Source organism: Apis cerana, linkage group LG1 (genome assembly GCF_029169275.1).
Source record: "Apis cerana isolate GH-2021 linkage group LG1, AcerK_1.0, whole genome shotgun sequence".
Lineage (NCBI taxonomy): Eukaryota > Metazoa > Arthropoda > Insecta > Hymenoptera > Apidae > Apis > Apis cerana.
The window spans coordinates 13,648,608-13,674,196 of NC_083852.1; the positions used below are offsets into that span (position 1 = coordinate 13,648,608).

General features: G+C 18.1%; 2 protein-coding genes across 3 annotated transcripts; both read right to left on the reverse strand.

Annotated features, from left to right (window-relative positions):
* Positions 1-36: 36 nt before the first annotated feature.
* Positions 37-1,263, reverse strand: LOC107994032 (cytochrome b-c1 complex subunit Rieske, mitochondrial-like). Its single transcript, XM_017050760.3, has 3 exons — positions 965-1,263; positions 672-849; positions 37-586 (listed from the first exon to the last, which is right to left on the reverse strand). Exons 1-3 carry the CDS (start codon positions 1,179-1,181, stop codon positions 295-297), a joined length of 687 nt encoding a protein of 228 aa, XP_016906249.1. The 5' UTR covers positions 1,182-1,263; the 3' UTR covers positions 37-294.
* A 1,113-nt stretch (positions 1,264-2,376) lies between these two features.
* On the reverse strand, positions 2,377-25,550 carry LOC107994030 (vanin-like protein 1). Of its 2 annotated transcripts, none has more exons than XM_062074400.1 (8): positions 25,363-25,550; positions 5,607-5,695; positions 4,634-4,774; positions 4,119-4,265; positions 3,877-4,037; positions 3,602-3,816; positions 3,417-3,521; positions 2,377-3,312 (listed from the first exon to the last, which is right to left on the reverse strand). In XM_062074400.1, the coding sequence occupies exons 1-8, from the start codon at positions 25,412-25,414 to the stop codon at positions 2,603-2,605; spliced, it is 1,620 nt and encodes a 539-aa protein (XP_061930384.1). In that variant the 5' UTR covers positions 25,415-25,550; the 3' UTR covers positions 2,377-2,602. The 2 variants fall into 2 exon arrangements, with proteins under 2 accessions (XP_061930384.1, XP_016906245.1); XM_017050756.3 differs by lacking the exon at positions 25,363-25,550 and adding an exon at positions 6,632-6,771.
* Positions 25,551-25,589: the final 39 nt, after the last annotated feature.

Below are 25,589 nucleotides of genomic sequence, written 5' to 3' on the forward strand. Positions count from 1 at the left end.
AACAATCGAAAATTATCAAACATAAAATGGTCGAAGTGTGGCTTTAGCGCCATCTATATATTTTTATTTATTTATATATTTTTTTAAGACAACGAAGATAATAATTAACAAATATTGCGATGATATTAATAATTAATAATAATAATAATATGTAAAAAATTATAGAAATAATAAGAAAAAAAAAGAAATAGTTTCATTTTTATAGAAATAAATAATAAAGATTAATATTATATTAAATAGAATAAAAAAAAAGTATTAAATTAATAGAACAATGATAAATATCAAGTACGGTAGTTAGCCAATAAGAATAGTATCATCGGTGAGAAATTTATATTCAGGTATTTCTAAGTTGGTAGGTGCTGGTCCTCTACGTATACGTCCAGCTGCATCAAAGTGAGATGCATGACATGGACAATAAAATCCACCACGTATTATACCGGCATTAGGAATTGGCACACAACCAAGATGTGTGCAAATACCAATGACAATTAACCATTCAGGTCGCTTAGCTCTTTCGTTATCGCTTTCAGGATCTCTTAATTCTGCAATGTTTACTAATCTTTCTTGGTCTATAATGGATTGAGAGCTAAAAATTTTTCGAATATTTTGAAAATTGAAACACTATCAAAATAAATAATTAATGAAAATAATCTTTATACATGATTTTTTACCGATGATAAACGAAAATCGGCTTTCCTTGCCATTTAAATATTGATACTTTTCCTACCGGTATATCTCGTAAACTAATTTCAATTTGTGCTTCCGCCAAAATACCTCGTGATGGAGCAAGAAAAAATATGTAATGTAATATGTGAGATTTTAACCCATAAAGTGCTGCGACACCTGCCACTAATTGTAATATAAAAATATATTATTTTTTTTTATTATTCTTTCGTCAATGAAAGAAAAAAATTTTTTGTTTCATTATGTTTTTCATTAAACCAAAATATTTATGAAAACATACCGAAAGATGCAGCATAATTTGCTGTTCTTCGTTCATCAGTACTTCGTTTAGCCGATATATTTGAATTAAGAAGAGATTTTCGACGATATTCTTGAAAGTCTGGTTTTGGTAAATCAGTATGTGCATACCGATATTTTAAATAAAATGTCAATGCACTCGCATTTAAGTAGTTTTCGATTGGAAATCGAGAAAAAATCGATAGAAAAGATAATGACATTTGTGTTTAGTTTTCTATTAATCATTACCTATTAACATGTAAATAATTCGTTTGCGTTTTCAATTGCGTTTTGTTTAGTGTTTTGTTATGTTTTCATATTGTGATTTATATTTGTTTTTTGAAATAATCGAGATTGCGACTGCATCACAAAAAAAAAAAAAAGAAATTAAAAGAAAAAAAAAGAGAAAGAAGAAAAAAAATAACAAAAAGTTTGCCATAAATATGTGGCACTATTTGTGATTGATAACAAATCCTTTGAAAAAAATACTACTTGATTGATTGATTTTAATACTTTAATATATTCAAAAATAGAAATGCAAAATTAGTCACATCTATAATTAAATAAAATAAGACCATACATAAGACAATACATACTATAATATTATGTATTGTCGAAGAAAAGCATCTTTCGTTTTTTCAAAACTTTTTATCACTACATTTTATCTAGAAAGTCAATTTTTGTAATTGGATAAAAAAAATTAGAATGATTTTTAAAAAATTCTTTTTTCAGATAAAATTACATTTTATAATATTGAAGCTGTAAATAATCATAATATGCATTTTTAATCTGCAGTAAATCCTATGTGTATGTAGTTTTAAAATTGTTGGACATTGAATGTATCACACTTTTTAGATACAATACTTAATAATGATTTTCACATAAATTTTTTAATTAATATATTGTTGATGTTATTAGAAGATGTTTCATTAATATTGCATTTGAATATGTGATTTCAACAAGATAATGTATAATTATATTATGCTTGTACATAGTATAATATTTCATATCTGGATAGATGGAAGGGATAGAAAGAGAAAATCGGAATCTTTTTACATTCTCTTGATATTATTCTTATAACTCTTTTTTCAATGAGATTTTAAAGAAAAAGTTTTTTAATGAAATACAATATATGACATGAAGAAAAATATTCGAAAAATTGTGCTTTTGTAATATCTAAAATACTCTAAAAGTTAATGAATTTTGTAAAGTAATTTTGAACATATTGCAGTAAGTTTTTTTTCAATAAATTATAATTGTTTTATTATTTGCATTTATTAGACATATTTTTATATTTTTCATATTAAGATTATGTCATAATTATTAAAAGTCGTTAAATTTAACTACCACATTATAACGATATTGATATAACATATAATTCTAAAAAAATTAATTAATTAAAAATCTCGAAAAATGTGACTTAAAAAAAAATCTTTTTTATTTTTTTGACCAAATAATTCATCTCTCTGCTATTTTTGTGTATCAATACAAATAATCATTTTATAACAAAGTTGAAACATATTATATATAATACATATCTTCATAACATTGCATACTATTTTTATAGAAACATTACTTTGAAAAGAAAAAATTTCAAACAAAAAAAAAATAATAAATTTAATTGTTAAAATTAATTTAATTACTATTTGTCTTTTTCAAAATCTCTAGCATATATACCAAAAGTAACAATATTTTGTGTTGGTTCGTTTAAAACAATAGTTACATTTGTTTGTTTCCCATATGTATGTTCAATATATGACCATTGTTCGAAAGGAAGGAGTGAGGAATTGAGTACACTAGGCATTACCAAAATTTTTGAATAATCATTAAATCGTGCCGTAATGCTTAAAGCAAAAAAAGTTATATTAGATTGACCAATGAAACCACAAGAGTGAATTGAATCATTGGAACATTGAATCAAAGCACATAGACGAACACCAGCTTCTACTTCTTTACCATATAATCGAACATTATCAAAAACTACTGCACGATAATGAATCGATGGTAAATTAATAGTATCAATATGAGCTTCAAAATCGCAACAAAAATTACGATAACAAATACTTTGAATTATCGACTTATTAAACAGAACAGATTCAAATGATGTAACATTATCATGTAATAATTTTATCGAATTAAGAATATTTCCTTTCTTTGGCTTGTAAAAGTCGAATGTTTTATAGCGTGTAATATATTTTTTTATTCTTTGATTTTCCTTTTTTTCTTTTCTTAATTTTTGTACTATTTGTCTCTTTTCAATTTCTCTGGGTTTAGTTGATTTTGGAACTTGAGATATTAAAAGACGATATTTGGGATTACTAAACATAGTAGCGTTGATTAATCCATTACGACCTAAAAAAATATCAAAAAATTATTTGCATTGAAAATAATGATAATGGTGATGACAAATTGTTTCTTATAAATGAAAAAATAATATTAATACATAACATTATTACCTAAATAAATACCACTTCCCAGAGTTCCTATATTTGGTTGATGATATCCAGCCGCGAGTAAATTTACGTTCTCAGCAAAAGACCATCCGAATTGAGTTTGAACGGCTGAAAAAAAAATACAAATGAAAAATAATATTTAGTCATTTTAAAATAAATAATATGCAGAGTGAAAAAAATAAAAATACCAGTTAAAAATGGTACTTCCGAAAACCAGGCAGTGGTAAATATAATATTTGAAATTCCTAATGTTCTTGTTAAATTTAAAGCTGGTACCGAAAATAATATATCAAAACATATAAAGGTACCAAATTTCACTCCAAAATCAGTATCAAAAGTTACAATTTCTGGTATCTCGGTTTTATCGAATTGTTTTTCCATATAAAGATTTACTTTGCGATATCTGTATATGAAGATAAAGAATAAAGAAATTGTTATAAAATTGATTTTGAAATATAATTACCTAGCAATTATCTTTCCCATTCGATCAAACACGACATTAGTGTTATGATAATGCCATGTAAGATTCGAAAAACATTCATCATTGTTAAGTCGTTTTTCAGCGATGTTTATTACTACGTAAATGCGATTTTGTTTTGCAGCACATGATAATCTTTTTAATGTCTATGAATATAAACATTAAATAAAGAAAAATAGAGATTGAGACGAAATTGTTTGTTAAATGTGAATATATAAAGTATTTACTTCGCTGACATCGATATTTGTATCTGTACAAGGAACATAATTATCATGAATGGAAGGAACTAATGTTGTCCAAGAATCCATATGTGATCTATTAGGCATATGAAGTGATGTCAATCCATCTTCCGGAAAAACGATAATATCAGCATTCTGTAAAATTTTTGATCAGAATGTTATAAAAGCAAATTATATTATACCCTGCAACTTAACAAATATTTATTTAAAACTATAATACATAGAATTCAGGAGAAAGTTCTGCAATGGTAAAAACTCGAAAATGTAATGATAATTCCGAATATGTAAAAATCCTCTCTAAATCTTCTCAATGCAAAATTTAATTAAATTTAGTTTTGTTATTGAAAACAATATGATATCTAAGAATGAAAATAATATATTAACTGACAAAATATTAACATAAACACAGAATCTTGAAAAAAAAATAATATAGGACAAAAAAGCATTAAAAAAGTAAACTGTTCGAAAGTATAATAGATAAATTAATAATCAGTTGAGCTTACCTGTTTACTTGCTTTTTCAATATATTCGATATATGCATCTGTATTTTTTGACAATGTTAATGGGCCATTATCTTTGACATAAGTTGGTGTAAATTCTACCACAGCTGCAGTATAGTAATCCGTTGAGTTCTGTATATTCACCTTTTTCATATATATAGAATATTAATGTATTTATATTTGTGGGGCATTTTTAGATAATCCTGATTTTAAAGATTATAAAACAAATACAAAAATTGATATAGAAAAATATCTTGAAATTTATTTATTAAAGTATAATTAATCATAATAATAATAATAATTAAGTAAATAATTAAATAAAATAATAATTAATCTTAATAAATAATTAACTAATAATTTAATTATTATATATTAATAGTTAAGTAATTAATTAATATAATTAATTATAATTTTATTAACTAAAGTTTTTTTAAAACTGGAATAAGACGGAAATAAATTGAAACAGTTCTATCTTTATTATATTGTTGTTTTTCTCTTATTGTTATTTCTGTCTCATTTTATTTAATGAAAATTACTTATAACTTAATAAATAAGCCTAAGCTTTATCATTAATTTTATAATTAATTTATTATTTATTTATCATATATTAATTTTTGTGTTTGTTTTAATCTCTAAAATTAACTTTTTAAAAATATATTATGAATATATTAACATTCTTATACGAATAATTTATTTATCATATGAATTAATTTTCGAATAATATATATAATATAATAAATATACGTACATTATTATATAGCTATATAATTAGATTACGAATATTTATATATTTATAAAATTTAAAAGTTAACAAAATGTATATGATATGCAAAGAAGTACAAAATATGAATTATGATATTTGATAAAGAAATTTTTAATTTAATTCTTAATTAATTAAATTTTTTTTCTGTCATGTTCATAAAAATTTTATTTTGTGTAATCATCCTGTTTACTTATATAAAAATTTATAGTTTACCTGATATGAAAATTGCACGAGAATCAATAATAATCCGAATACGTTCAATTTTCCATGCATGTTTGATCTTTTCATTGTTTTTAATAAATCTAAAAAGGAAAATTTAAAATAAAATTATAATAGAACATTTAAAACATAAAAAAAATATATATGTTATAATATTTATGTAAGTCAATTGTCATTTTTTATTTTAATATATCAAAATTAAGAATTTTAGCAGTTCTTTATAACTTTAAATTTTTAAATTGTTTTTAATTTTCCACTTAAATATTTTTTATTACTATAATATACTTATTTCTTTTTTGCATATAAATAATGATCTATAAATATATTATATTATATTATGGATATTTCTGAAACATCTTTGAAGAGTTTTAAAGTCAAAATAAACATAAAAGTTGGAAAAATATATAGAAATATTAGTTTATTAAGTACAAATATTACTAAAAATATTTATGTAAAATCAAATTTTTATGAGTAAAAAATGAAGCTTAAAGAAAGATTTATCTTTTTCTTAAATATCATAATTTCTAAAATATCATAATGACTAATACTATATTTCGAATATTTTATACTTTTTTTATTCTATAGATTTAATTATCTTATATTTTTTATTTTATATATTTAAATTTTACATAAATGCATAAAATCTGCAGTATAGTTATAGCAATATATATTTTTAATTATATTTGATGAAAAGAGAAGACTAAGTGAAAAAATCATTTGTAATAGAATTAGAACGGTCTCACTCTACTTTTTTATATAATTATATTTCATAATATAAAGTTATAATAAATAAATTTTAATTGATATTTTTGTGTTAACTTTTATGTTTTTGACGTCTAGATTTTTTCAATTTTTGAAACATATTCCACAAGTATATTACGTATTATATATATAACATATTTTTAATGAAATAAAATAGCAAAATTAATATAATTATAAAATTAAATACATTCGATATTTATGATATCTGTCAACGATTTAAAAATAAAACAAATTATAATATTATAATAAGATTTTACCATTATTAAAAAAATATTCCGCAATGAATGACACGTCTTATGTACTGATGATATTCTTTACTTATCTTGCATTTATATTCGTACCGCAAGAAGACTTACTGAAATTACTATCTATTATTTACTTTTGCGATTGTATGATATGGAGCAATACTTGAATAGTGGGAGAAATTTTCAAACGATTCTTATTCCTATTCTGAATTGTTGAATTCCCACTCCATCTTGAAACATTTATAATACTATATATATATATGCTATATAAATTTTTCTAAAATTTTATTTACACATTATCTAGTAAACTAATTTTTCTAATTTTCCAAAACAATTCAAATTATTTTTATCCAATTTTAAAAAAATTTTTAAAAAAGTTATTTTGTTTTAATAGACAAGCTTATATTTTTATCTATCATTGTATATAGAATATACAATAAAAAAAAATTTTATAAAATGAAATAGTAATAATTTTTTTTTCAAATATCTCGAAAATTAGACTGGTGATAATATGCAAAGGAAAAAATTATTTAAAATATTGAATTCCACAACAGATTAAAAAATAATCAAAATCGATGAGAATTTTCTTATTTCAAATAAATTATCAAGATTTGCAGATCGTCATATCTATAAAAATAATCGCATAAATAGTCGCATTATGCTGATACTTGTATAAATAGAATTCAATATACTATATCAAAATCTTTTAATTAATATCTCGGAAATATTAAATAATCGAAGATAAAGTTTAGATTTACTGTTCGTTCCTTCTAATCCAAATACAATAATCGAAATATTTTTATTTTTTTTGAAAATACGACCAATATTGCATTAATTCCATCGTATTATTATTTTTTTTATTATTTTTTTTTATTATTATTGTAAACGCAATATAATTATCATTTCATTTCATTATAAGATTTATATATATAATTAAAATATATTAAGTTGGGATATATATTATTGATGGCTTTTAAAATAATGAAATTTTAATGAAAACTCAGTGTTTAATCTATTATTTTATTAAAATAATTAAAATATATGAGATTAAGATTAAGAATTCTGACAGTAAGATGTTCTGATAGCTATATTTTCAAAATGAAAATAATTATCACACTTTCAATTATTATCGATGTATGAATCGATCGCGTCATTTTGTTATTCATTTTAATGGTATTTGCGAGAATAATATAATAAATTTTATATAAGAGTCTAATATATAGATAAATATACAATTATAAATATAGGATAAAATATAATAAAGATAAATATTTTTTGATTATTTTTTTATCTATTTTGATTATTTAAAGTTAATTTTTTACATTTATGATCAAATCATAATATTAAATGACATTTAAAAATATTGTAATAAGTAAAATATTTCTATAAATTATGCGAAAACTTATTCATTTGTTATTGTGATTTGAAACATGTATGATGTTAATAATTTATTTTTATAGCAAATATTTTTATATAAATTATATAATATAAATTATTCTGCATTTTTTAACAATTAAAAAATTTTAAACTTTGTCTTTTCATTTCATTTTATTTTCTTATATTTTTATTTTATTTTATCTTTTATTAATTATTTTTGCAATTATTAAATTATTATTAATAAAATATAAAACAAGATTATTATATTATTATATTAAAGATTATGTTTATACTTATTATATTGGTTTGCTTTTTTAAAAAATACTATATTTTTGTTATTAAAAAATAATATAATAAAATATAATAAAATATAATATAATAAAATAAATAAAATTTGTATTTTATTTCTTTAAAAAAATGAAATATTTTATTAAAAAATTTTTTATTTCTTAATAATAACTTATTCCAATGCAATAATAATTAAATGAATTAGCTGTTTCGCTTCGATTAGTCACAAATAAATGATTTGCTATGAAAAATTTATTGTAATATATTAAATATAAAATATAAAATCTTAAAATATAATAAATTTAACAATTAAATTATTTAAAATTTAAATTAGTGAAAAGAACAGTTTTTTATTTTCATTTTTTTTGTTTTCTCAAATTGAGAAGTTATTTGCTCAATCTTTTCTAAAAATGTTAATTATGATAATTATTTGATAAATTTGCATGTGTTTCATAGATTAATAAAACAATTCAAAATTAATAATTATATCAATTGATAATAAATATTTTTCGTATTGCAATTCTTTATTCCGCGATTTTATATTTGAAAATGACATAATGATAATTTTATATAATTTTAATAAGTTATATTTGGTATTCAAATCTCTGAAGTATATTATATGTGTATGAAAAAATATATATATAACTAATAATAACACAATATTATTATGATTCTTAAACTATTCGTAACTTTTTATTTATTAAATATTGAAATTTGAATGTTCAATAATGGAAATAAATAAAAAATATAAAAACATATATATATATAAATACATGTATTAAATCTGTGAAATATATAATACAAAAGAAAAAATTTTCACTTTAAGCAATAAAATGAAATATCTTATATTTTTTATTTTATGTTTCTAATATTTCTAATAAATTGCACCGATTTTATAAAATGTTTTTAATTTAGTATTTTTTTCTAAATTTAATAATTACTAGATAATTAATAGATAATTAAAATAATTAATAGATGAATCTCATCAATTTAGTTTCCTTTTTATCAATTTTAATAATTTTGAAATATGTTGCATCATTTTGAGTAATCTTTGCCTATAATCGGCAATTGGCTTTAGTTTTCGATTTGCAAAAAACTTCTGGTACATTGAATTCTGTTTATATATACATATATTTTTATAGTAATAAAGAGTATATTATTTAGAGAGTATACTATTTTTCAACAGATTATATGTACATTATTATATTATAGATATAATAACTAAATTAATATCATTATACTTAATATTTGTTCATATTCATTCCATTCGTTCATAATAAGTTTCTGCAAATCAATAAAACTGCAAATAATCAAAAATTACAATGATTGAAAAAACAATGACAATGATATTAATCTTATAAGAAAAATACAAGACCTTAAATCTCTGAAATTTTATTTATTAATGTTTACGAATATATAATATTATAAAATATTTAATAGTTTTTAAGATTTTTATAATTGAAAATACAATTGTAAAATACAATTTTAAATACTATATATCTTTGTAGTGATAAAATATTAAAGTTATACATTGTTAGTTAAGATAGTTAGTTATACATTGTTAGTTAGATTCAATTTTTTTTCAATAAATAATTTTTTTCAATGATATTATTTTTATTTATTATACTTTGTCATATATATAATAATAATAAATATATATATATAATAATAATAAATATAATAATAATAAATATATAAACGCATATTATTTTAAATTAATTTTAAATATATTATTTCGATTTCTTAAAAGACTTCATACATAAGACTTTATTATACATAAAATTTTATTATACATAAAATTTATTATTATACATAAAAAAGCTGAAAAATAATATATATTATAGAAAAAAAATATTAGATCTTTACGTACAATAATAATATTTATCAAATTGGGATCTTAGATTTTTACAATTTTGCTGAACTTTACTTATTTTATTTCATTTTATTGTTTCTATAAACTATTAAGATTTATGTTTTAGATTTTATGTTTTAATTATACTTTATATCAATGAATTATTTTATTATTTTCCAAAATTTCTCTCCAGTTACATAATTATAATCAAACTTGTAAATTCGATGAAGATTTTCAATTTGTCAATCAATTAATTTATATATTTTGTATGAAATAAAATTAAGATTTTTTAATAAATCAAAATAATGTATTATAATTTATTTAAAATTAAATATGTGTTTGTACATATAACAATATTTTATATATATATATTTTTACATATTATATATATATATATATATAATAATATATAATATATAAATATATAATAAAAATAATTTAATTGAAAAAAACTATTCAAAAGAAATTGATAAAACATCGAGAAGAAATTGAACTTTAATCAAAAACATATAATTTTAATATCATTATAAATATATATATATATATATATAATGATATTATAATGATATAATATATATATATATATATTGAAATTAAAATTAAATAATATATTAAAATAAATATAATATATAATTAAAATTGTTTTGTTTAATTGTATAATTAAAATTTTATTGTAACGAGAAAAGTTTAATTATAAAAATTTTAAAAACTATTGAATCTGTTCCTATAATATCATATATTCGTAACAAATCAATTTATGAACTCCAATTGGGGATCCAATCGCTTTGCATTTTTTTAATAATTTGTCAATTATATATCATAAAGAAAATCTTAAAAAACTTTATATAAAAATAAATTTTAAAAATCAAGAAATTTATTCATAATTTTGCAAACTACAGTTACTAAACTAAGATCGATAATAAATCCAATTATATAAAAAAAAATAATTTATATAAAAAAAATGTTATTCAAAATAATGTTTTTTACAATATCTTTCAAACTTATTAAGATCAAAGAGAATTAATTATCCTTACATTACATTAAGTCTACATAGAATAGAATTTTATTATGAATAATATAAATAATCAGAATGATATATTATTTCTATTATAAAAGATATATAAGGATATAATTTTCTATATTATACGATAAAATAAAAAATTTTTTTATTTTAACTTTTCTTTTTCACTGATTATTTTTTTCTATGTTCGATAAAAGTGTTGAAATATAAGAAAAATTGGAAATTTTAAGATAAAATTAATTTTATATTATTGTTATTAAGATAAAATTAAGATAAAATTAAGATAAAATTCTGATTTTTCTGTAATGTTTGGTTTTGATTTTAATTTTTTGAAAAAATATTAATAAATTTTATTATATGTAGATACATGAACATCTACATGAAAATAGTTTCGAAAGAAACTAAATTAACATGAATTATTCGCGAGATTTGACGATGAGAAAAAATTAGAAAAAAAAAAAAGAATAATGAAATTAAGCTAAAAAATGTAACTAAGAGAGAAGTTTAAAAAAAACATGAATTATGTGTTAGAGATATTATGGATAAGGTATATCTTAGAATGTTGAATTTCGCGAAGTGTATTATAATTGAAAAAGTGGGAGTGATTTAAAGCACAAAAAGGTCGTATGGGTAGAAAACTGACGTTGCGTCGGCGAGATTAGCAGTCACGAAGCAGCAGTGCGTCGTGACACTATCTATCACGCAGTTATTGTTTTTTTTATATCTTAATCTTTTTCTTGTTTTTCAAATTAATGATCAGTATCAAAGATTAATTTTCTTTTTTTTCGATTATTTCTCCATTGTTTTAATTGTTGTTTCTTTTTTTTTATATTTCTTTTTTTCTCTTTTATTTTCTTCTTTTCTGTCTCTAAACCAATTCAATCTTGTCTCTCTTTTCTTTTTTTTTAATCCGTTTTATTTTTTTGAATGTTTTTTTTTATGGTATCTTCAACAATTTTTTTATTTTTTATTTCTTCTGTTTTTGGATGAAATACAAAATATTTTTTTTACGCTTTTATTTCTTTCTTATTCATTTCAATCTTTTTTAAAATTTATTTTTTGATTTATTAAAAATTTCGGTTCATAATCATTTTTCTTTTTGTTAATTTTTGTGATTAGTGATTTTTACATATGTAAGAATTTTATTTAATGACATATGACATAAGAATTTTATTGAACATTGATTAAAAGAAAGAATACTAATTATGAATATCATCATTGAAAGTTTAATAGATATTTATGATGAATATAAACGTGATAAAATCTAATCAATTATTCTTGTTATGTTGAAAAAAGTATTTCTTAAGCTTATTGTGCGTTTAGAATTTAGAAGAGATAAAAAATATTTTTTTTCTATTTTTCAAGACTATCGTTTCTTTTTTCTTCTTCTTCTTCTTCTTCTTCTTCTTCTTCTCTCTCTCTCTCTCTCTTTCTCTCATTAGTTAATCTATTTAATCTATTTTATCATTTTTTCATTTTGTAATTGCTATATGTATTTTGTAATAATTAATTATATGCTAGATCGTTAAAAATTATAAATGTTTAGACTTCAAAGTAGAATGTATATAAAAAAATAAATGTAAAATTAAAAAAAGCAATGAAAAGAAAGATGAAAATCTGTATCGTAGGAAGTTATCTATATGTTAGAACATATTCTTCGATAAAATTTTAGTTTCATTCTACTTTCGATACATATATAATATATATATATATATATATATATATATATATATATATATGTATATATTTATTTTATTTGAATATAGTCGAATATTTCAAAAAGAATTAAAGATACGATATTTATATATATATATAGGATTAAAGATAAGAATATTTAAAAAAAAATAAAGATAGGATAAAAAAAATTTCAATTTTTTATATGATTACGAAGATCATGATATGTTATAAATATATTTTTTATCAGTGAAAAATGAGACATTGACTTCTGTTTCACATTTAAAAAAAATAAAATAAGAAATTGTAATAATATATAATAAATATAAATTGAGAAAAAGTTATACACATATTTTTTATTTCATAACAATAAATTATTAATATAAAACCAAAATTTTATATATGTACAAATTATTTCCATTTAAAACGATCCATTTGAATATTTGCCAAACTAATGACAAAATTATATGATATAAAGTATTTTAAATAAAAGTTAAATAATTTTAGGAATCATAAAATCTTACATTAGTTTTTTAAAGATAGATGTAGAGACAATCTAAAGAACAATTTTAATTTCTTAAATAGAATATAATTATGAAATATATATATATATATAAATTTTATTGCAATAATAGATGCAGCATTATTTTCTATAAAAAAGGGATTATTCAAAATAATAGATATTATTTATTCAAATTATTCAATATTCAAAATTATTCAAAATAAGAGGATTCTCATTAATTTCGATGATTTTTGGATATGTTATAGAAATCAATATTTTGAACAACTTTTTCTTTTGCATGTTAACTTCAATTTTTGAGATATTTAAAAAAAAAAAAGATTATTATTACATAGAATTTTTCTTATATTATATTCTATACATGCAACTATACATATAAGTATCATTTTTTTTTAATATAAACATATGAAGGAAGCAAGCAAGAATAGATAATAATAAAAAATTTATTTCCTCGAGGATTATAATAAAATTAAAATATCTAGTAGATGTTTAAAATATTTAACAATATAACTTTTAGATGAATAATGATAGCATACAAAAAGAAATTTTTTAATATTGATTTCTACAATATATCATTAAAAATCGATGAGGATTTTTATTACCATAAATTTCATTTATAAAAAGATAGAAAATGATTGAAATTGATGTTGTAATATTATCCATAAATTATCGTAACATAACAAAACGAAATCTTCGATTCAATAGTTCAAAATGAGTTTATTTTTTGTTTCATATTAATATATTATAATTATTTATTCAATAATTTTGTTATACTTTTATTTTAATCGTAATATATACGATTAAATCGTAATATATACGATTAAATCGTAATATATACGAGTGTATAATCTTATTTGTGCATATTTTAAATTGTATTATTAAATATATGATTGGCAATATACGAAAATAAACAAACAAGCTTTTATGAACGAAAGTGAGTAATAATATTTATAAAATAATAATAAAAAATTTGTTAAATAAATCTATTAAACAATAATCACGAATGATATCTAAATTATTGCAATATTTTATATCTAATATCAGTCAACGTTACTATACAAATATATGTTATAGATATATATAATTATATTTATCTCATTATCGTTATAGATATACATAATTATATTTATCTCATTATCGTTTTATATAAAGCGATAATGAATTATAAAATTTGAATTATTTTTATGAAAAAGATTTCTTAAAAAATTTTCTCTCAAGTTACTATCGTTTAAATATTTTTGATTGAATATTTGTAACATTACGTAAATAAAATTAAGTATTTACAATATTATATACTATATGGATAAGATATCATATATCAATAAAGATCGATGATATATCGTCAAAATAAAAATAAAAACCGCAATTGATGTCTCGGTATATATAACTTGTTAATTTTTCGAATATTTATGATACTTCTAGCAATTATAATATTTATATTTCATATATTAAAATACTTATAATTTTATACTTATACTTATAATTTTAATATTGATAAAAAAAAAGTTATAATTTACTTCAATATAAAAGAAAGTTTATATAAAATCGAAATAATAGAAAATGAATATTATGAGCGTATGGTAAATGAATATCAAACGTTTCGATTGACTTCGATTATTAATTTGATTTTATAATAATAATATAATAAATATTAATATATAATATACATATTAATACTATATATAAATAATATAATAATATATTAATATAATAACATTATTATTATTAATTAATATGATAATACTAGACAAGTATTAATAATAATCATGTTTAAAATAAGTTTAAAATGATCTCAAAGATCCGGATGCCGAACTTAGGTATTCCATTCCATCAAATTCTTCGAATTTGCGAAATGTAAAAGTAAAGTATAAAACAATCCTTAGGTAATTGAAATTATAATGATCGAAGTACAATGAATATCAATATCATTCTGGATAATTATTGTTATAATTCATAATAAATTCCTATTCATTATATATTTTTGGATGGTTGTCATTATTCATTACATTTTGGATACTATCCTTTACGGTATATTTATAAAAATAATAAATAAGCAATCGCATCATGTTATCATAGATATATATCTATACATAGAATTTTATACATATATTATATTAAAAATTTTTTATAATATCTTGGAAATGAATAAAAACCCGAAACTAAAATTCAAGATTCCTTCTCTCCTTTTCTCTGCTTTCTTCAAAATTATAGCTCGTTTGGCTATGAAATGTACTACATCCAAAAATTATTTTAATATATTACGATTTATAAGAAGACTCGTTATGTAATAGTAAATTGACATGCTTTTCGAATAAAAGAAAGTTTTGTTAAAGTTTGATTTAATTTTAAGGCTTTTGAAATTTTTAAAAAATCAATTATAAATACTATTTCATTTTTAATACTTAAATTGAATATTAAAGCCGTCTAATTTTTTATATTTTTTAGGCGTTTTACACTTTTTATATATTTGGAGCATCGCTTACTATTTCATATAAGAAACTTGAATAAATTTATTTCTCAAGAAATCAAATGAAAATTTTATATGTGTGTGTGTGTGTGTGTGTGTCTAGAATTACTTACAAAAATATTCAAATATTAACTTTATTTAAATATTTAGATTATTTTACTTCAATGATTTACATCTATGTTAATTATAAATTTAAATTTGTTTCTTTCAAAAGAGATTTATTGTACAATTTACAAATATTACTAATTTATTTAACTAACTTGATATAATAAAATCATATAAAAATTAAGGAAAAATCATAATTATTTTTCGCATCACAAAAATATTTCGATATTTTAAAAATTTAAAATTTTTTATAAAAATTAAATAAATTTTGATATTTTTCTTGCTTTTATAATAGATTTTAAACAACGTAAGGTATTAAAAATTATTTTTTGTTATTTTAACAATTTATTCTATATTTTATTCCTATATTTTATTTTAGATGAATTTATCATTTTTCTTTAATGTTTATTGTTTTTTATCCATTCAATTGTTTGCATGAAAATGTAATTGTATGCAATGAGTAAAATACTCGTTAATTTAGTTTAATAAATTTGCAATATATCTAATTACATTTATAAATTAAATAAAAAAATAGATTTCTTTGATCTTGTAAATATAATGTTTAGATAATAAATCAAAAGATTTTTTTTTATTTTTAATATAATAAATCAATATATTTTATTTTTGTTATTTATATCCGTTATAAAATAACATAATTTATTCTTAAACGCATTATTATATATTTAACGCAATATTGTATGTAAGTATTCAAAAAATGAAAAATCTATTGATTCACATATGGGAGATTGGTAGAAAGGAATATATTTTTGAAGAAAAAGATTGTATAAAAGAAACTAAATAATATTTTAATGATCTTTTTGTTTATTTATTAAATTATATATTTTTATTATTATATACGTTTATTATTATTATACATTCGACATTCTATTCTTTAATAAAAGCAAAAAAATGTATTTAAAAAATGTTTTTTCATAAATGATATAAAATATCTCAAGCTTCCCCATTTACGGGAGAGTTGACTCATAATTATAGAAGATATGAGACATAAAAACAAAATAGTTTATTTCATATAAATTTCAATGAAATATTACATATAATACATCGTGTATGGCACCATTTGGAATATATTTGATACTAAATCCAATGCTCATTTGATTTCATATATGACTTTATATAAATATAAAGAATTACAATAAATGTAAGGTACATCTTCATTTTCATTTATATTCTCAATATTTATTTATATCATTCTCAAAATCTTATATTAATAATTTTTCTTCTTCATTTGTAAATATTTATGATTATATCATTATCATTTGTAAATATTATGAAATTGTTATGATAATAAACTGTATTTTTGATATTTTTATATTTAATTATATATCTAGATAATATGTTATTTTATTGATTTTAATTACTTTATTTTAAATTAATTATTTTTATTCATTTACTTCCATTAATAATTTTCAATATAGCATTTTTAATATATCATCAGGCAAATTTATTTGATAAGTTTTAGACTTTAAAAGATCAAAACAATATCTATTAAAATATACAAATTTTCCATTATAACTTATTTATTGAAAAATATCTAACTAAATATCGCAATTATAGATTATATAATTACATAAATTATTTTAAAGACATATAATATAATCTATCAAATTTCCCTTGATTATTTCAAACATAAAATTTTAAAACGATAATTCTAATATTTAATCTTAAACAAATAAAAATGAGAATTGATATATGTAATATCGAGTATATTTTCATATAAAATTAATTTCTAAAAATCAATACATAATGATAAAAATCTTATATAAATAAAAAAAAATTTATATTTTACAGCACGAAAACTTTATTTACTGATATGATTTTTAGGTTAATAAATTTACTTAAAACATATAACTTAATGTAATTTATAAATACACAAAACATTTTATAAACATATACTTTTTTTTTATTTTTAATATAAGAAATATAAAAATGTATCAATCTTCTCCAATTTCTTCTTTTATGAACTGAAAGAATATGTATTTTTAACTTATAAATAGCAAATTTAAATTATCCAACTAAATAAATAATAATATTAATATAATTGCATGACCATTTTGATATAAACAATTAGATTTTAAAATGGATAAAAAATAGCAATATACATTAAAAATAATAAATTCATCTAAAATAGGAATAAAATAAAATATAAAATAAATTATTAATAATAAATAATTTAAGCTGCTTAAAATCTATTATAGAATCATGAATATATAAAAATCAATATTTGATTTCTATAAATTTCTAAAAATTGTTATTTTATTTGTTTTATTATAAATTTTTAAATATTTTTTTGATACAAAAAAAATTGTGATTTCATTTAATTTTTAAATTATTTTAATAATATCAAATTAGTTAAATAAATTGTTTATATTTATAAAATATAATAAATGTACTTTTGAAAGCAAGAAATTAAATTTAAATTTATTTTATAAATAATATAAATATAGATTATTAAAGTGAAGCATATATTAATGTATAATGAATATTTTTATCAATAATTAATTGTATGTAATGAATGTATGAACTATCGAATACTATTGAATATTGAAAAATAATAGAAGAAAAATCAATTAATTAACACATAATTATAGTAATAATTAAATGGATTCGATTGATTGTGAAACTTGTTTTAATTATTTTAGACAATGAGTATATATTTTATTCTTAATATTTATTGCTGTTAACTATATTCCCTTTTTTTGAAATTTTTTTAATTTTGTATAATCATAAATGAAAACAATATTTGTTTTTCGAACGATTTATTTAGTTAATTATTTATTATATAATTAAATAATTATTATATTATTATAATTTTTATATTTAATAATTATTATATTATAATTTTGTATATATTTTATTCTATATAAAATAAATTAATAAATAAATAAATTATTTAGAAATTAGTTTATCTCATTTCTTTTCATTATATCTCTTTTTTTATTCAGTAAACTAGATATTGTTATTATTAATATAATAATTATTATTAATTAAATTTAATGAGTTTGCTTGCGCTATGTTAAATATTGATCATCGTTATTATGGAATTCATATCTAAAGAGAATAATTGTAATTAAAAATTAATATTAATGATGATTATTTTGAATTCTGATATAAAATTGTAGAGGACTTCAAAAATATATCCATTATTTTCAACACCCGTTAATTGGAGATTCTTGAGTAATTTCGAGCAATATTTTCCTTAACAAAAATTTTCATTATGTTATTTTTGTTAACGAATTATTAAAAAATATTAATTAATCATGAAATCAATGTATATATAATATTGATTATATATTGAATTATCATAATGAATTATAACACAAACATAATGAATAAATAAATATATTCAACACATTTTCTTTGAAATAGATTTGTTCGTATTTAGTCGGCAACACATGGCTAATACTACTATCACAGTTTGTCTAAAATATGCGGTTCGTAATTTGCCATACGACTTCCAATTCACGGAGATTATATATATATAGCTTTTTTTAAAGATTTTAAGATTTCTAATCTATCATTTTTAATAGAAATAAATGAATATAAAAAAAATATAAATAAAAGAAAACTGAGATTAGAAAAGAAACAAAATACATAGAAAAAAAAGTTGATAAAAGAAAAAGAAAAGAATAAAAAAAGTTGTTAATATTGATTAGTTTATAATATATTATAATATATATAATTATAATTATAATTATAATTATAGTTAATTATAATCGAAAAAATGATATAATATTGTTGCAACAATAATCGATTAATTCTTAAAAAATTAAATTACTCGAATTCGAAATCAAATAAAATAAATTTTATTATTTTTGTATATAAAATATTCGTTTGATAGAGTTATCTTGTTTTGTTCTATGAATCAAAATAATAAAAAAATTAATCGCCATTATTTATTTCTGGTTTGTCCTCGATGAAAAACTTCCTTTCAGTATAAAAAACAGAAAATCTATATAAAAGCGAAGAGAATATATATATATTTTTAAGATCGATAAAGTGCACATTACATAGTCTTTTCTAGAATTATTATTATAATTTATTAATTTATTAATAATACAAAGTGTTAATATAGTGAAATACTTTTAGAAGATTAATTCTAAAAATCATATAAAAGTTGATATACAAAAATAATTGAGTATTTATTAAGCAATTGAAAGCAACTTAGATGAACTAAAATGAAAATAGAGTGCAACAATGCATAATAAAGACAGAATCTTCATCATCAGAGATCTCACTTTCTTTTTATTTTGTTAATACAAATTTTGATAATTATGCATTATAGAGAGAGCATTTTTTTTGATTTTAATATGTTATTAAAAACATCATTTTAATAATTTTGTCTTATAACTTAATTGACGATAATTTTACAGTTTTTTAAATATTTGTAAAAAATTTTTAAAAAAATTGTAATAATATTATATTAAATTTTGCTTATTTGAATATATTTGTGATAATATATCTGTCAATTCCTTATATGCATAAATATATCATGATAACTGATATCTAAAATATATAATAAATAAATATTACTATTTTATTAATAGCAAAATATTATTACATATTCTATAAATTTTATAAATTTATAAATTCTTTGAATCCGCGAAATGGAAAAATAAAATATAAGACAATAAAACGATTGAAATTACAATAATTACTTAGTATTTATTGAATTTTGGGGTATTGGGGTATTGTATATACTATATATTGCAATTATACTTCAATTCTATCAAAATCTATAAAAAAATAACTTTTTAATTAATTTATTTATCGTTATATATAATGTTATATATTTTGAACATTGATCACTGTAGAAATAAAAAATAATTAGCGATCACATTACATATGAATGCAATGTAGTAAATAATTTGTGCAATAATTTTTGACAAATATTTTGAAAATTAATGTTATCTTTATATATTAAGCTAATACATAAACATAATTTACATGTATTATATGTATTATATGTATCAATGTTCAGTTATTATTTGTTCTTAGTTTTTTTCAGTTAAAGAATGTTGTCAATTATAATTTTATATAATAAATAATTATTATAAACACTATATGAAACATTCGTAAACGAATATCAGCAAATGTGTAAATAACTATATTCAGGTAAATTGGTGGGTTGATGAGTTTATATTATGTTGAATTTGGACTTACTTAGTCTAACATGTAAATGTAGTAAATTAAGAAAAAAATTATTTGAAATAATATTCTTGATAAAATATATATGAACATCAAATGATTGGAACTGTTTCCTATAATACATAATTTAACTAAAATTTAATTATTAACATAATAAATAAATCAAGAATGAAATTAAATGATGAAAATAAATTTGATTAAGTATCAAGATTTAATCAAAATCAAATTAATATTATATGATTAAGTTTTATTTTTAATATATTTTTATAATATTAATATAGATATTTTAATTAGCAATTAAAACTAATAACGTAGAATAAATTAATTTATTAAATAAAATTAATTATAGATGGATTTTTCAAATTTGCAATTTTGTTATCACTCTGATAGAAGATTCTAGTATCAATTTTGAATCGAATTTGAATCACAATAATTAATAATAAAAGATATTTGGAAAGGACAAAGAAATTATTTATATATATAATTAAATTTATTAAAATTTTTTGAAAAAAAAAACTGAATCATTAGATTTACTTAATGAAATTAGAAATATCAATAGATAGATCAATATAATAAATATAAATTTTGAAGAAGCTTTAAAAAAAGGATAAGTATAAGGAATTTTTCATGATAATGATCCATAGAATTAAAATTTTAATAATTAAAAAAAAAAAAAGAATCCAAAAAAAATTAAATTTGTAATAATTAATTGTAATTAATTTTTTTAGTAATTTAAGGTACACATTTGAAAATTTTAATAAAGATTTATAAACATTATAAATACTGTAATAAAATAATAAAAAATAAAAGTATATATATTTTTATAATATATAATTATAACAAAACATAATATTAATCATTAATTTTAAATTATTTGTAATATCCATTTATAATTAATTACTAATTAAATGATATATTTTATATACTATAAAATATGTAAGAAATAAAATTTAATCATATAACAATATATTTGAATAAATTTTATTAACTATTTTTACCATTTTCACTTAATTTTGTAATTATACCAAGTTTTTCATGTATATATATTGAAATGAATATTAACTATATATATATAATTATATATATTATATATATATAATTTTAATTTATATTATATATATTTATATCATATAATTTATAATTCGTTATATAAAACACATTCGATAAATATTAGCGTAATAACGAAATTCATTTTTAAATATGTATTTAAGAGGGGAAGAAATTAAAAAAACATAATATTTAAATGTAAATGTTTATCTATTTGAAATTTCTTTTTCTAAATTTTTTTTTTCAAAGAATTTAACATGGAACAGAAAGATATAATTTTAACAGTAATTTTTGGAATGATTAGAACTTTCATAGTATTGATAGTTTTCGATATAGCTGCATGGTTTTATATTCGAGTAAAGAAAACTAAACAACGAAATAACGATAAAATAAAACGAACATGGAAATAATTTCATGGATAATCAATACAGAAAATTAATAAAGAAAAATGATCCTCTAATAAAGAAAAACATCTTTAATTAATATAAAATCTTTTGGATAAAAAAAAATTAAATTCATATCATATTTTGTTTATCCAATTATATATTAATTGTATTTTTTTAAAGAAAATAATAAGAAAATTATAAGATATAAAATAACATAAACAAGAAAAAGTATCTTATAAAATTTTATATTATATTTTGAAATATTTTGAAATATAAATTGAGCAAGAGATTTTATTTTCTATTTTACATAGAGTTATGTAAAAATTGTATTAAAAATTATCAGATATAATGCATGACACATATGATATACTGTTGACTTATTAACACATAAATACGTTCTATGTATCAAAATTTAATCAATATTAACTCCTATATCAAAATATATCAAAATATATCAAAATGTAATATTAATAATTATATATTTACATATCTTTTTGCATAAGATATATTTAATATTGATCAAATCATTGTATCAAAAATGATAATTAAGACATGTTATGAATCAATAGTATGTATATCATATGTCGCAAAACAAAACAACAATATATGGGACAGTGAACATATTGAAAAAAAAAATAAATTGAATAATAATTAATTTTTTATATTTTATTATATTATAATTTTAGCTATAAATTTCAAATTCCATGATATGATTGATTGATATATTTTGTTATGTTATAATTTTGAGCTATAAATTTCAAATTCCATAAAAATTATAATAAAAGTTCGATTTATAGAGGTAAACTTATAAAGATTCCTATTCTGAACTGAAGTTAGAGATAAAAAATATATCTGAACATATGATAAATAATTTAAATTAAAATAAAGTTTATTTCGATTTAGAAATAATATATAGAAATTTTTATAGCAGAGCGAAAAGAAATGAAGTTATAATCTTAATAAAAGTTTATGAATTATAAAGATTTGAATTATTAAGATACGATTATGTTATATGTAATCGATTATATTATTATGTAATCCATTATGCTCTAAATATGATATATTATTATAATCTAAATGATAAATTTTAATTAAAATCAAAATTTTCGAATTTAAATGAATTTTCTTGAAATATAATGTTTTAACATTTAAGATTTTCATGACAATTGTACATTAGATTTTACGAATAAATTAAAAATTAAGAATTATATCCATATTTTCTATAATATAATTTTATAAAATGTAAATATCATTTTTTGATATTCTCAATTATAATATATATTTGTCTCAATTATAAATCTTGAATTATTAGTATTATATTTATATTATAAATATAATAATAACAAAATATTAAAAATATTATTTATATTATATTATATTAATAAAAAATATTATATTATATTATATTAATAAAAATATTATTTATATTATAAATAATTGAATTATTTATAATTTAAGCTTTAATATTTTTTAGGGAGTTTTTAAAAATTCCTTTGAGTTTTTAATCCAAAAATCTAAATATTTGATTAATATTTCTTTAATTTTGTTATTAGATACAACTTGATAATTTCACCTATTTACTGTTAGTGCTTTAATATGCATGAATTATAATAATGAATTCTAACTGAATTAAAATTGAATTAAAAAACTTCTGAATTAAAAAACTTTTGAATTGAATATTATATATACAAAAAACAACTTAAATCAAAAAGATTTTACAAACAAATATTATATATACAAATATTAAATAATACAAACAAATATTATAACAAATATTATAAATTTAGAGCAGCATAATGAAATTTTAATCACAAAAAAGTTAAACCCAATTATCAGAAACATTAAATTAAAAAATGAAAAATCAATAGTTTATCGTATGTAATTTTCATTTGTTGGATTTTAAATTTATAGATATAATGAATATAATTTTATAAGATAAATTTTTATGATTCATATATGGACTCATTATTATAGACAACAGAAGATCAATATTAATTATCAGGACTATCTATCTGAATAAATCTATCTGAATAAAAATAAATATATGCATATTATATTATGATAATATGATCAAATATTTAGAAATAACTATAAACATTATTATATCTCTCAATCTTTTTTTAAAGAAATAAGTAAACTCTATAAACTTTGTAAAGTAAACTCTATAAATTGTAAAGAATATAAATTAAAGATTATTCTAACAATATATAATAATATCATTTATAATCAAACACAGTTTAAAAACCGTATTTTTATTTATATTCAATATACAATATACATATATTCAATATAATAATATACATATTTATCAAAATTATGAATATAGGTTCGCACTCAAGTTCATTACAAAATTTTTAAATATTAATGTTTTTAATAATATTTTTTAAAAAATTTTATCAAATAAACTATTTAAATTTAATATCGAAGAAAATATTTTTTAATTTAATCTTAAAATTAATATAATATAATAAAAAATAGAAAATAAATTTTACTCATTTAATTCAAAATAAGAAAAAAATTATAGGATTTATTAAATTGTTCCTTTTAAATATTTAATTAATAAATAAGTAAATTATAATATAAAATATAATAAATAATAAATAAGTAAAATAATAGATAAACTAGATTGTGAATATACACATCATTAAAAATATTTATATATAATATATATATATATATATATATATATATATATTCTGATAATATAACTTTTAACTTCATTAAAACTTAAATTTATATAATTATTATTTAATATATTATTAAATATATATATTTATTAATAACAAAAATATAACAGCAATTCTAACCTCAACAAAACTTAAATATATATAAATACTTACTCGTTATAAAAAATATTAAATATAAATATTTAATATTCAATGTCTCAAACATAAATATTTATATAACAAATGTAACAAAACATAAACATTACTTTTAATGATTTTATTAACTTCATAATTAAACCGAATAATTCTTGAATAATTAATGTACATTTTTTTTCAGAATATGTAACATGAAGTTCTACCAGATGATAGATAAGCCTATTCTGTAACTCATTTATGATTAA

What these genes read in the sequence shown, in the direction of transcription:
- LOC107994032 (XM_017050760.3), bottom strand. Translation starts at nt 1,181, where the DNA reads ATGTCATTATCTTTTCTATCGATTTTTTCTCGATTTCCAATCGAAAAC. An exon ending in AAATTATGCTGCATCTTTCG is followed by an intron (nt 850 to 964) that starts GTATGTTTTCAT and finishes TATTACAATTAG; the next exon opens with TGGCAGGTGTCGCAGCACTT. An exon ending in CCGATTTTCGTTTATCATCG is followed by an intron (nt 587 to 671) that starts GTAAAAAATCAT and finishes AAAAATTTTTAG; the next exon opens with CTCTCAATCCATTATAGACC.
- LOC107994030 (XM_062074400.1), bottom strand. Translation starts at nt 25,414, where the DNA reads ATGTTTGAGACATTGAATATTAAATATTTATATTTAATATTTTTTATA. An exon ending in TTGAAAAAGCAAGTAAACAG is followed by an intron (nt 4,266 to 4,633) that starts GTAAGCTCAACT and finishes AAAATTTTACAG; the next exon opens with AATGCTGATATTATCGTTTT. An exon ending in GGGAAGTGGTATTTATTTAG is followed by an intron (nt 3,313 to 3,416) that starts GTAATAATGTTA and finishes ATATTTTTTTAG; the next exon opens with GTCGTAATGGATTAATCAAC.